At 44.3% G+C, this 15,151-nt stretch overlaps 1 protein-coding gene across 1 annotated transcript in view; it reads right to left on the bottom strand.

The window, feature by feature from the left end:
• LOC126235632 (PDF receptor-like) overlaps positions 1-15,151 on the bottom strand; it is a 368,747-nt gene that overhangs the window by 82,008 nt on the left and 271,588 nt on the right. The window contains exon 5 of the mRNA XM_049944344.1: positions 13,537-13,640. Coding sequence (XP_049800301.1) covers positions 13,537-13,640 — 104 coding nt within the window. The remainder of the gene's footprint in view (positions 1-13,536; positions 13,641-15,151) is intronic.

The following is a 15,151-nucleotide window of genomic DNA, read 5'->3' as shown; positions in this document are numbered from 1 at the left end:
CCGCACGGCCACACCGGCCGATACCGAAGGAAGGCAAGCCATTACGTAAACACAGTACGTTACATTTCAAGCTAAAATTGATGAAAAGAAATTTCTTTATTTTCGATGTTACAATCGATAAGTAGTAGCTCTGAATGTACAGATAAAATAATTTTTGTAGCAATATTTGAAATTACGAATTATTTGGTACGCTTAAAATTTCTATTATTAACTACGAAATCTAGTACCATTTACTACATTCATTTCTGGATTCATTTGTGAAATAATAATCAAAACTAATAAAAATTCATTTCTCAATAAAATTTGTAAACTCTTTGGGATACTGTTATTTCTGCGGAATGAGATAGTAATAAGCAAGCATCTGATGTGATTAGATGTATTTTTGTACACTCCTGGAAATGTAAAAAAGAACACATTGACACCGGTGTGTCAGACCCACCATACTTGCTCCGGACACTGCGAGAGGGCTGTACAAGCAATGATCACACGCACGGCACAGCGGACACACCAGGAACCGCGGTGTTGGCCGTCGAATGGCGCTAGCTGCGCAGCATTTGTGCACCGCCGCCGTCAGTGTCAGCCAGTTTGCCGTGGCATACGGAGCTCCATCGCAGTCTTTAACACTGGTAGCATGCCGCGACAGCGTGGACGTGAACCGTATGTGCAGTTGACGGACTTTGAGCGAGGGCGTATAGTGGGCATGCGGGAGGCCGGGTGGACGTACCGCCGAATTGCTCAACACGTGGGGCGTGAGGTCTCCACAGTACATCGATGTTGTCGCCAGTGGTCGGCGGAAGGTGCACGTGCCCGTCGACTTGGGACCGGACCGCAGCGACGCACGGATGCACGCCAAGACCGTAGGATCCTACGCAGTGCCGTAGGGGACCGCACCGCCACTTCCCAGCAAATTAGGGACACTTGCTCCTGGGGTATCGGCGAGGACCATTCGCAACCGTCTCCATGAAGCTGGGCTACGGTCCCGCACACCGTTAGGCCGTCTTCCGCTCACGCCCCACCATCGTGCAGCCCGCCTCCAGTGGTGTCGCGACAGGCGTGAATGGAGGGACGAATGGAGACGTGTCGTCTTCAGCGATGAGAGTCGCTTCTGCCTTGGTGCCAATGATGGTCGTATGCGTGTTTGGCGCCGTGCAGGTGAGCGCCACAATCAGGACTGCATACGACCGAGGCACACAGGGCCAACACCCGGCATCATGGTGTGGGGAGCGATCTCCTACACTGGCCGTACACCACTGGTGATCGTCGAGGGGACACTGAATAGTGCACGGTACATCCAAACCGTCATCGAACCCATCGTTCTACCATTCCTAGACCGGCAAGGGAACTTGCTGTTCCAACAGGACAATGCACGTCCGCATGTATCCCGTGCCACCCAACGTGCTCTGGAAGGTGTAAGTCAACTACCCTGGCCAGCAAGATCTCCGGATCTGTCCCCCATTGAGCACGTTTGGGACTGGATGAAGCGTCGTCTCACGCGGTCTGCACGTCCAGCACGAACGCTGGTCCAACTGAGGCGCCAGGTGGAAATGGCATGGCAAGCCGTTCCACAGGACTACATCCAGCATCTCTACGATCGTCTCCATGGGAGAATAGCAGCCTGCATTGCTGCGAAAGGTGGATATACACTGTACTAGTGCCGACATTGTGCATGCTCTGTTGCCTGTGTCTATGTGCCTGTGGTTCTGTCAGTGTGATCATGTGATGTATCTGACCCCAGGAATGTGTCAATAAAGTTTCCCCTTCCTGGGACAATGAATTCACGGTGTTCTTATTTCAATTTCCAGGAGCGAACGATGTAATGTCGGCTTTGTTAATGTGAAAATTCAAAAGAATTTATAGTATACTAAAATGTGACAAAATATATTAACATAGCAACAAAAATTCTGCAAATTATTTCGATCAATTCAAGCATGAGCACCTACAATTTCAGAATTTCATCTTCAAGAATCAGACCCCTAGACAAGAAGAACTGGAGCCAAGTCTATAGGGAAAGCTATATAAACTGTAAAGTTTATTGTATTCTTCGCTCCTTTCCAATTTTTCATAAAAGACTTTGCTTATTGTGGACTATAACTGGAATTTGGAAGGATGGGTTACATTACAACCTACAGCCATCCTTATGATGACATATAGTACATGGCTACCAGTTTTGGTTGTTTAGTGCTCAATTTTCAGGCCTGACGCTCAGGATGTTAACGCCGTCCATATCCACAAGTCATCATTAGCCAACGTCTATTACTGGTTCTCGCGCACTACCAGCAATAGCGATGTTAGCTCCAAACACCAACTTGATAGTTTATGATTGGAGAGACAACACTGTAGTTACAAGTAGTCTGCAAAAACCAGTAGCCTGCCGCTGTGGCCGAGCGGTTCTAGGCGCTTCAGTCTGGAACCGCGCTGCTGCTACGATCGGAGGTTCTAATCCTGCCTCGGGCATGGATGTGTGTGATGTCCTTAGGTTAGTTAGGTTTAAGTAGTTCTAAGTCTAGGGGACTGATGGCCTGCGATGTTAAGTCCCATAGTGCTTTAGAGCCATTTGAACCATGTGAACCAAAAACCGTTTATAGTTGGTGGTGGGAGAGACAACATCGCGATTACAGGCAGTCTGCGAAAACCAGTTACAGATGTTGGCCACTGATGAATCATTTATACGGATGTCGTTAACCTCCTCGGCGACAGCTAAGGACTGAAGATGGTGCACCGAAGCACCGAAACTAATAGCCATAAAATAAATGACATCATAAGGACGCCTATAGATCTTCCATTTTATTGCGTGAGTGAACGGCCGAAGTTCTTCAGACCTCCAATCACAACGATGGATATACTAAAATTTGAAGGTAAGTAACGTCCGCCGCCTCAATCCCTTCGCTTAACAGTATGGCCATGCCTCCACTACCTTCTCCAGCCAGTAAACTATATGTGTCGTAACCGTAAAATGAAAGTGAAGAAGAATTACATGATCTGCTCAACGGAATAAACAGTCTAATGAGTACATAGTATGGACAGAGAGTAAATCAAAGAAAGACGAAGGTAATGAGATGTAGTAGAAATGACAACAGCGAGAAACTTAACATCAAGATTGATGGTCACGAAGTAGATGAAGTTAAGGAATTCTGCTACCTAGGCAGCAATACAACCAATGACGGACGGAGCAAAGAGGACATCAGAAGCAGACTGGCTATGGCAAAAAGTGCATTCCAGGCAAAGAGAAGAGTGTACTAATGTCAAATATCGGCCTTAATTTGAGGAATAAATTTCTGTGACTGTACGTCTGGAATACAGCATTGTATGGTAGTGAAACATGGACCACGGAAAGACCGGAACAGAAGAGAATCGAAGCATTTGAAATGTAGTGCTACAGACGAATGTTGAAACTTAGGTGGACTCATAAGGTAAGCAATGAGGAGGTTCTGCGCAGAATCGGAAGGGAACATGTGGAAAACACTGATAAGGAGAAGGGACAGGATGATAAGACATCTGTTAAGACATGAGGGAATGTCTTCCACGGTAGTAGAGGGAGCTGTAGAGGGCAAAAATTGTAGAGGAAGACAGACATTGGGATCCGTCCAGCAAATAATTGAGGACGTATATTGAAAGTGATACTCTGAGATGAAGAGGTCAGTACAGGAGAGGAATTCTTGGCGGACTGCATCAAACCAAACAGAAGACTGATGAGCAAAAAGAAAAACAACGTTAAAAGTCTAATCTTATGTCAGGTCGCACCTCTTGGAGGAAAACAATATCCATGACCGCCGCCCGTAGAGTATCCCTGAACATTTATACCTTTACCGTCGTGTGAATACCGTTGATGTTACAGGTACCTATGCGGTATACTTGTGACAGTGCAGTTAATTAGATGGGCTGGTAACGGTCGCGGCATGACCATAACCGTGGTCTGATCGCCGTCCCGTTACCAGGGCGGTCGACACGCAAGTTGTAGCTCACTGTGCGTACGGAGCTCGTCCAGCGCAGCGTCGGCGGGGGGGCGTCGTCTGTCTCCTGTATCACATCGTTCAGTTCCACTCTACCGTATCTTCCTTCGCCGTCGGCGTTGTCGTGGTTAACGTGAGACGCCGTTATACTAAGAGGAAAGGCGCGTCGATCTTAGAGCATGAGATATGATGACCTTAAGCCATTGACAACACACAACGGTCACGGTAGCACCTGATTCCAGAATAGCTGCAGTAGTTAAGATCTACGAACTATCCCCTGTTGACCAGGTCCCCAAAACTTAACTCGTAACGAGATCCCTTCAAAGCAAATTGTCATAACGATCGTCTATAAAGGCTTCGTACAACGAGAATGAATGTTACGGTTTATGGAATAATAACAGATACGACCAAACTGTCTTGTCTCTTCTGCTTTATTTAACATAACTTCGTTCACAGTTTCATTTCGCATTCACCACTCATTCACCGAAACCCTTTTATGAACAGTTTTGGTTGCTTAACACCAACAGTCAATGATAATGATACAGCTTTTCTCCTTTTTATAAATTGAAGCACGCTCTCCGTGATATAATAAAAAAAACCGGTCTCAATACCGCGTCCCTCGTGAGATGCGAATAAACTTATCCCGGAATTGACCGCCCTGTAGGTGTACTCAATTTAATGACCACACTTCACTGTCCGCTACTTCGCGTAACTGAATGTCCATTTGTTAGTCTGATTATACACTGTAGCTATTTAAAATTCGCCCCTATATTTTTCACAACGCACAATTAGCACTTCGTTACTTGTTTTCTTTTTTTTTTTTTTCTTCTAAGAGTAAACGGAAAAAAAAAGACGCCGTATCATCGGCTTAGTCGATATAAAGCAAAACACCTTAATATGCCCAGTTGTACCTCTTCTTATAGGATCGGCTACCTTACTCATTAATTTACTACATATTATTTCCAATAACACTAAACAGGTATCGCCGTTATATTTTAATTGTATTCAAAAGCATGTTACTACTGTTATGACCAACCAAATCGTCATAAATCGCGCGGCGTGCGTTTTTAATGATAACTTTACGCTATTCAATTTCCGTTACAGCTATCTTGACTCGTAATGTTACACCACGTCATCAGCCCAGTCTCCCAATGAGTACTGGGACACGTCTCGCCCGTTGCCGTGCGCTAGCCCCCCCCCAATGGTGCGGTCGTCCTGCTGCTCAGCAAACTCCGTCTCGCAGCCGCGCGTTTTGTGCTCCAGGTCGGGCTGTGGCAGCTGCGTGACGAGGGTGGCTGCAATTAATCCAGCTGGCAGTCACATATTGGGGTCGTACTCGTCCTCTGGCTGCACACTTCCCTCGTGCAGCCCTTTTTCTGTGAGCAGACTCCTCGTCTTATTCCTTTTCTGGCATTTCTGTTTGCGTTGCCCGTCTCCCCATAAGAAGTGGGTCTAGGCTCTGTATTATCCTCGTGAAGAGCTGACTGGGCGGTCATTTGCTCCCGACCCCGACATAGTTGTGTAGTGACAGGATGGAGATGCTGCTGGATCGAATGTGACGGCTGCAGTAGAGTATTGGGGACTAAATCTAACAGGCACCAGAGATGAGGGCAGGTTGTGGTCGACACCCACGACATTCCTCAGTGCCTCCAAATATGTGAGAGGGAATGAGATCATCTGCTGCTACATGAGATACCAGGACGAGATGTCAATGAGGGCAGTGTAAGCGAACATGTCCTTGTCCGCAACCGGAGCAGGTCCTCGTTTGTCCGTCGTAAATGACGACAGAGCGTCATCCACCGATGGACAAACATAAAAGTATGTGTTTTCGGAGCTCAATACGATCATGACGCACTCTGTTGGGTATGGGATATGTTTCAAAAGTTTTCCATTTTTCCTCCACATGGCTAAGAACTGTGCCATACGGTCGTAAAGCGTGTATGACCGCGGCAGTCGGGATTTCAAAGGGAGTTCGTAAACGTGCACAGTCAGAACTCTCACACCAGCATGATCAACCGTCACCACACACACGTTCCTTTCAGAATGCCAAAAGCGGAAGCATTCGGTGAATTTGTGTATCGGGCTATCACAAGCAACCACGTCTATGAACTTGAGGTCAACCATGATAGAGACAATGGACAGATGAATTCCTAGCAGACCTTGTTGTTCTAAGTGCACCACGTTACGCAAAAAGCATTCTTGTTCAAATGCTTCAGGTCGGATGTATTGAGTTTGTAATGTAAGTTTGATAGCCACCTTTCGGTACGAAAGAGCCATCGTGCTTCGGGTCGATCTAAATCACATTACTACACAACGCTGCATGCACGTAAACAAATACTCGCTAGTGCAGTGAGGCTCGGTCGGCGAGCACATCCGAGCCGCTACACAGCCGAAGGCCAGCTGGCCTCAGCGAAGAATGGAGGTAATGCTCCTTAGTGTTGGCTCGCAAAACTGAAATACTAGGACGCCGGAATCGGTCAGTCCTGGTCCAAACTCCGTCTTTATACACTATCTCATCAAACGTATCCGTACAGCTAGCAATAAACACTAATACTGGGTGTGTACTTCACTGTGTTGACGGCTTGAACTTTACTGGGGACATTTTCAGTGGCAGGTGTTTCTTCTGTGCAGAAATATCAGCTCATTCTTCCTAGACAGCCGAAACTAAAGTAGGTCGATGTTGTAACTCATCACAAAGGTAATCCATTGGGTTCACCTCTGGAATCAGAGGAGACTAGGAGTGTTATTATTCACAAACTATAGCCCCAAAGAGGCCACTTCATAGTGGAGTGAACTGTCGTGTGCTCCTACAAGTGAGAATCGCCTCCAAAATGTCCCTCTACTACACTGAAGTGTCAAGGAAACAAGTATAGGCATGCGTATTCAAATACAGATATGTGTAAACAGGCAGAATACGGCAGTGCGGTAGGCAACTCCTGTATAAGACAAGTGTCTGCGCAGTTGTTAGATCAGTTACTGCTGCTACAATGGCAGGTTATCAAGATTTAACTGAGTTTGAACGTGGTGTTATAGTCGGTGCACCAGCGATGAGGTACAGTATCTACGAGGTAGCGATAAAGTGGAGATTTTCCAGTACGACCATTTCACTAGTGTACCGTGAATATCAGGAATCCGGTAAAACATCAAATCTCCGACATCGGAAAAATATCCAGCAGAAACTGGACCAACGACGACTGAAGAGAATCGTTCGACGTGACAGAAGTGTAACCCTTCTGCAAATTGCTGCAGATTTCAAATGTGGGCCACCAATAAGTGTTAGCGTGCGAACCATTCAACGAAACATCATCGATGTGGGCTTTGGAACCGAAGGCCCACTCGTGTACCCTTGATGACTGCACGACAGAAAGCTTTATGCCTCGCCTCGTCCTGTCAACACCGACATTGGACTGTTGATGAATGGAAACACGTTGACCGGTCGGACGAGTCTCGTTTCAAATTGTATTGAGCGGATGGACGTGTACGAGAATGGATACAACCTCATGAATCCGTGGAACCCGCATGTCAAACTGGTGGAGGCTCTCTAATGGTGTGGGGAGTGTGCAGTTGGAGTGATATACGACCCCTGATACGTCTAGATAAGACTCTGGCAGGTGACACTGTACGTTGGCATCCTGTCTGATCACCTGGATCCATTCTTGTCCGTTCTGCATTCCGAAGGACTTGGGCGATTTCAGCAGGATAATGCGACACCCAAAACGTTCAGAAATGCTACAGAGTGGCTCCAGGAACACTCTTCTGAGTTTAAACAGTTTCGCTGGCTACCAAACTCCCCACACGTGAACATTATTGAAGCATATCTGGGAAGCCTTGCAACGTGCTGTTCAGAAAAGATCTCCATCTTCTCCTACTCTTACGGATATATGGACAGCCCTGCAGGATTCATAGTGTCAGTTCCCTCTATCACTGCTTCAGACATTAGTCGACTGCATGCCAAGTCGTTTTGTGGCACTTCTCAGTGCTCGAGGTGGCCCTGCACGACATTAGGCTGGTGTACCACTTTGTTTGGCTCTTCACTGTATATTCATACTCAATTCTGTGAAATGTGTTCATATCCCTCCGCGTTTAGAGTTTTCTTAACAGCAATGAGCAGACCATACCTCAACCAAGAACATCCGCGTATAGTAACACAACGTCTTCCGAACTTCACTCTCGACACCACTTAATGGCACGTGACGTTCTCTTCATATTCGACAAACTCAAACATTTCCACCGCATTGTCGCAGGGTATAGCGTGATTCGTCGTTCCAAATCACTCGTTCTCCACTGTCCTGCAGCGTTATTCTTTACACAACTTCAAGTGCGGCTTAGCACTGACTGCAGAAATGTGTGGCTTTTGAGAAGCCGGTCGACCTCATGCACACTCGCTGCGTTAGCTGGACCAGTGGCAGGTCTTTGCAAACCACGAGCGATTCCTTCATTCTTTTACAGTCACCCTCCGCAATGCTCGACGGACCCCTTCCGTCAGAACACGAGCTCTACCTGGTTATCGTTTAGCTGTGGTTTCCTCCACTGAGTTTCCACTTCACAGTTCCCAGTCGAACAGGGTAGATTCGAAGGGTTGAACTTTCTTCCATGGATTTTACGCTCACGTGACATCCAATAACAGGTCTCCTGATCAACCTGTTCTGTTGTTACTTTTGTTTGCCTCCTCTTATACTGGTAGGTTCTACTTTACCCGACGTAAATAAGGCCAGGTACAATTACTGCCAAATTCTATTTTACTATAAGCGAGTCAGAAAAACTTCTCCCTGTACAGACTCAAGTTTTACAGCATTTATGGAAGCAATTAATCTTCCGAAAGTCTTCGTACAACGCCCGAGCCTGGATTTAGAGCTCCACACAATAATCGATTCCTTCAGCTGCGTCTCTCGTCTTTAGCACATTTCTGGGATAGTTTTGCGAAACTTTTCAGCATCAACATTAACAAAACTTGTATCACACTACTTCTCATTTCAAGAGTTCCCAATTTCCGTTAGCAAAAGTTCGATTAAGAAAAGTACGTGCTTCAGCATCCTGACTGATAAAAGAGTTAAGCAGATTAAAATGTAACCAAATTACGTGCCCTTCTGAGCGCAATCCTATGCTGAAAATGTTGCTTCGGTTACTCGCGCAGAATATATCTACAATTGCCTGTTCGTTCAGTTCGAGAATACTTAGACATAAAAGTTGTCGAGATGTGCAAAATTAGTCTACATCACCGAAACTGATTAATTCAACACGGTAACATTTCAGTTATTTCTACATATAACTTCCGACCTAAGCTACTTTCATCCTTCTCCTACCTGTGTTAAATGTGTCTTGCCCCACACGGTATAGAATTTATTCTTCATATGTATACTAAAGTTATTTGAAATTGTTGCAGGCGTTCCCGGTATGCAGTAAGAGAACGTTCTCTCTCTCTCTCTCTCTCTCTCTCTGTCACACACACACACACACACACACAAACACACACAAGCAATGATGCTCCCCCATCTGCTACGGTAGACGCCACATATGAATAAACAGCAGAAAAACACAAATACTGAAGGAAGCAACAATAGCTTATCTGCTACGCCCTTGACAGGTTTCCGTTAGGAGTGACAGACTCCTGAGAAAGTGCCAGATGATGATTCGTACTCCACTTAAAATCCCCATGCTTTTGAGTTCAGAAAAAGACGATCTTTTCGCAAGTTCAAACGAATCCGTTTGCGTGTGATAACTCTAGCACAGAAAAAAAAGGAAAGATAGCGTTCATGAGCGCTACGCAGATAGCCCACGCCACACCAGCCGTCCCGTAGCCAGCCGTTCGTATGTCACTGAAAGTGACAGTTTCAGAGATCACTAAACAGTGTCATTCCTTGTCATTGGCAATCGGTTTCAAACTTGACAAGCGTGGCCGCTGTCAGTGAATCTAGGTCCACCTCAACCATTTCCGAGCAAACATTGCGAACGTATCTGCATGGAATGGGTATTTTGAACCGGGTTCCCCGAAAAGACCATTTCTTGCACCAGAACATAAATTTGTACGCCTTCAATGGGTCACAAAACACAAAAAGCGGGCATTAGGTGGTTGAAGTCGTGTGGTGTTATCCGACGACCGGGGACTACCCAGGAAAAACAAAACTGGCATTGTATTGGCCGCAACGCGAAATGTTAATCTAATAGGTGGGTTAGAAAATTTAAAAAGGGAATTGAACAGGCTGGTGTTAGTTATAGTGGGAATAGATGAAGTTCGGTAGCAGAAAGAACAGGACTTCTGGTCAGGTCAGTGCAGAGTTATCAAAAGAAGTCAAATAGGTTTAATGATTAATGATTAAGAAAGTTTGAAAGAATAGGGAAACAGTAATGTGGTCAAACTACTACGAACTGCGTAGTAAACTCATTATCGTAGCCAACATAGACATGAAGCCAACACTGACCACAGGAATACAAATTTATATACTAACCAGTACCGCAGATGAAGAACTTGAAAGAATTTATGATGAGATAAAAAAAATTATGCAGACAGTTAAGGGGGAGGAATATTTTCTTCCCATCGGGAGCTGCGACTCGATAGTAAGAAAAGGAAGAAAAGGAAAAATAGTAGAGAATATGGACTTGGGAAAAGGTAGACTTTTGCATAACGCTTGGTTTAAGAATCGTGAAAGTCGATTGTATACGTGAAAGACAACTGAGAACACAGGAAGATCCAGATTATTTATGCAAGATATCCCAGGAAGAATGATCAATATTCAGGGATATGACAGCAACGCTCACTTGAATCGAAAACTTATATGGACATATGCCTTATTCCGAGTGCTTTACGAGATAGATCACTTTGTTTTTGGGATAGTGGGCCGCACGTATGTATCTCCCCCACTGGACCTCTTTGACGTTTTACTCTGTCCCAATCTAGCTCGTTGCTTTCGATTTCTTTGCTCAGGATGTCTAGCCCGTCGAAAGCGCATTTGTCCGTGGTGTGCTGTGAGTGCAGTAGTTGGATGGAATGGTATGGTAGTAGAGACAACCATCGGTTAACTGTGTCTGTACTCGCGCTGCCTAAAATGCAACACATCTACACTAATAAAGAATATGCAGATGTGCTGTATGTTTGCTGCGTCTACGACAGTAGTACACCTGCTGATGTCGAAGAATAACATCAGGGCTCTCCGACACGTCGAATTCCTGACTGCGGGTGTTTACCAGAGTGTTAAGCACATTGCTTGAAACCGTTCCCACTTTTCTTCTGAATGCTTAGTTGTACGACCTGTACAGAAACAGCAATACATGTTTAAAGTTGTGCAGCGTAGTCCTATCAGCACACCGCGACTTCCTGTGCGTATCAAAGTCTCACGAGCACTTGTATGGCGAACTCTACTCATTTCACGTAAAACATGCCCAGAATCCTCACATTCGCAACATGCAACACAACTTGAATTTTTCCACTGGTTCAAAGATAATCGTGATTTGCATCCATTCCACTTTTCACTGATGAAGCAACGTATACACGGAATGGAATCAACAACAAAGATGATAGTCATCGACGGTCGCGGGGAAATCCACACACTACACCGAAAGCCAATTTTCGACTTCGGTTATCGATCAACGTTTCGTGCGGGATGATGGGTAGCATGTTGATAGGTCCATCCATTTTAAAAGAGCGTATGGCTGGATGAAATGACATGCATTTTTTGGAAAATTAGTTCGTTGAAGAGCTTGACGGCGTTCCTTTCACCACGACTGCAATGTACTTCCGGCATGATGCAGACTTCCCTCATTTTACCAAAAGGGTAAGGCGAAATTTCAATCGTAGTCACCCTAATTGCTGGATTGGACGTGGTAGGACAATTTACTGGCCACCAAGATCGTTAGATCTTTCACCTCTACATTTGTCTATTTTTTATTTATTTACTTTTTTGTGGGGACGGATGTAATCTTAGGTGTAAAGGCTAAAGGTGAATACACGAAGTGGCCTCCTTGGTCGCTTCATTGGATGCTGCTGCCCTGATTAGGAAACGCGCATAACCACTCAGACAAACAACACAACATCTCCCAAGAACGCACAAAGGCTCTGAAGTTGACGGTTAGATATTTGAATATTTACTGTGAGCTGTAATAAAGCTGTAATGAGACGTGTACGATAGCGCTTGGAGGTGAATATGATAAAAATACGTACAGGCTGACAACTATTGAACTATATGAGAAAAACGTAAATTAGTTACAAACTAGGGAGTACACACACTTTATTCAACATGTAAACGTCAATAGAGATATCCGGATTTAGGGTACATGTTCGATATGCCTGCCATCATTGACGATGATGTGGCGCAGATGAATAGTAAAATCTGCATGACCCGCTCAAGTGTCGGTGATCTCCTGAATGGCTGTTTTCAGCTCTACTATGGTTTTAGGGCTGTCACTGTCTTTAATGTACGCCCAGAAAAAAAGTGTTCAGATCCGGAGAGGCCCATGCCAGTGGCCTCTGGGTACCCCAGAGCCAGAATGCGGCCTCCAAAGTGCTCCTCCAGGACATCAAACACTCTCCTGCTTTGATGAGGTCAAGCTCCGTCTTGTATGAACCACACCTTGTCGAAATCAGAATCACTTTGAATAATAGAGATGAAATCATATTCCAAAACATTCACGCACCGTTCGGTAGTGACCGTGCCATCAAGGAATATCGCACCGACGATTCCGTGACTGGACATTGCACACCACACAGTAGCTCGTTGAGGGTGAGGAGACGTCTCGATTGCGAAACGCGGGTGCTCGGTCCTCCAAATTCGCTAATTTTGCACATCGACGAGCCCATCCAAATGAAATTGAGCTTCATCGCTATACCAATGCGTCTGCGCATACTAATTCCCATAATGTCCCGCAACCAACCCTGCAGTTTTAACGTTCTAACGCAAACCGTTCAGAAGTTATGTCGATTTTATTTCATGTAGTTCAATAATGGTCACACTGTATTTGTCAGTTGATGGATTGTAAAACGCATGTTGTAACTTTTAATAATGTTGTAGATATTTACACGTGTAAATCTTATAGTGTATTGAATAACATACAAAATAAATAACAATGTACATTAAATGTATTCTATGTCAAAAACCATTTGGAAAAGAGCACTTTTCCGTAGGACGCTTTTTGCTTCTTATGATCGTCCCTTGTCAGACTCTTGGACGCTGAAAATTCCTCCTGAGACACTCTGACTCTGAGCACAATTTATTCATTATGAACTGTAGATTGAACGGAAGAAATTGTAAATATGTGGCGAAGTAAGGAGATTGAACTTGGATAAGATGAAAGACCCAGAAGTTGTTGGGAGAGTCATAGGAAGTACGAGGCAACGACTGACCGAAACAGGAGAAAGGAGTACACTAAAAGGTTAATGGTTACTTTGTGAGACAAAATAGTGAAAGGAGTAGAGGATAAAATTGCTAAAAACATTAGGGGTAATGTTAATCCTTGGATATCAAGACGATATTGAATTTAAGTGATGAAAGGAAACAGTACAAAAATGCAGCAAACTATACAGACAAAATGGGATACAGACTTCTAAAAATGAGAACGAAAGTAATCAGAACCTTCATATTGAGTTAAGTCCTACCTGAAGCGGTAGAATATGGCGAGCGAGACGAGCAGGGCAGCCAGGGACACGCTGAAGCCAACGATCTCCAGCGTCCGCGTCCGCTCTGCGATCGCCAGTTTCACCTGGAAGCACAGACAGACACAAGGCCATAAGAGCAGATTCCGAGCATAACAGATTCCACGGCACGCACAAAATTGTCAGGAAGTAACATATTGCCGTAGCAAAGGAGTAGGAAGAGCAGTTGAACGGAATGAACAGTGTCTGGAAAGGAGGATATAAGATGAACATCAACAAAAGCAAAACAAGGCAATAAAAATGTTTCTAAATAAGAGAAATTTGTTAACATTTATTATAGATTTAAGTGTTAGAAATTTCTTGCTGAAAGGAGTATTATGGAGTGTAGCCATGTGTAGAAGTGAAATATGGACGATCCAGAGTTTGGTTAAGAAGTGAATAGAAGATTTTGAAATGTGGTGTTACTGGAGAACGCTGAAGATCAGATGGATACATAACGTAACGAATAAGGAGATACTGATGAGAACTGTGGAGAAAAGAAATTTGTGGCACAGGTTGACATGAAGAAGCGATCACTTGACAGGACACCTTCTTAGACGTCGAGATATCACCAGTTTAGTATTAGAGGGAAGTGTGTGTGTGTGTGGGGGGGGGGGGATATCGTAGAGGGAGACCAAGAGGTGAATACAGTAAACAGATTCAGAAGGATAAAAGTTGCACTAGTCATTTCGAGACAAAGAGGCATGCAGAGGATAGAGTAGCATAGAGAGCGGCATCAACCCAGACATCGGAGGGAAGATCTCAACAAAAGCAGTCATTGTGCTTTTACTTAGGCAAACATATAAAAGTTTTACTTTCTCTGCAGTAATGAAACTAATAGATATTTTGATTCGTCCAATGAGTGCTTATAAGGCAAAATGTAAACTTGTTGAGCAAGCGTTTAAAGGCAAAAATGGTAGGTTAATAGTATGTTAACTGTGAATATAACAAATTTGAATTGAAAAAGACAGTCAATCGTAATCAGTCTTCATTGGTTAGTCAATGACTATACTATAGTATAATATACTGAATAAAGAACACCCTTGTCAGTCAGAGAATGTAGCCATAGCTGCAGTATATCGATTCCTTTCACTCATTCTCACACATGCTACACAGAGAAACAGCTCCAGAGTATGGTGTTAGCTCGTATTTAGCGATCGTTACTGAATAATCAAGTATCCATGGAGAGAACTGGAAGCATTCACTCATCTTAGTCACACTAATGAAGAAACCGTTCTCAAATGAACTATCTTCGGTTGAACTGCAGATTATTCAACTAATAGCCATTGGTTTGGGTATTTTGAAAGATGCTGGGAACCAGATGTGCAGAAAAGTTAAGAAAAAAGTTTTTTTTAGGTCCCAACATAACGACTATCCACAAGAGATAGGATAGGTATTTTCTGGGTACATGTTTTGCCCTGTGATCAATGTAAAAAATAAGAAATCCCCAAATGAAGCGGGTAAAAAGGAATACAAACGCATAAAAATGAGATTGTTGCTAAACAGAAATGTCTAGGGCAGAAGCGTAAATCCTTAGAAGTACGGAAATCTGCAGAAAACGTGGATGACGCTTATAAAT

This window comes from Schistocerca nitens, chromosome 2 (assembly GCF_023898315.1).
Source record: "Schistocerca nitens isolate TAMUIC-IGC-003100 chromosome 2, iqSchNite1.1, whole genome shotgun sequence".
In the NCBI taxonomy this organism is placed as follows: Eukaryota; Metazoa; Arthropoda; class Insecta; order Orthoptera; family Acrididae; genus Schistocerca; species Schistocerca nitens.
This window is presented reverse-complemented; position numbering and strand designations above follow the sequence as displayed.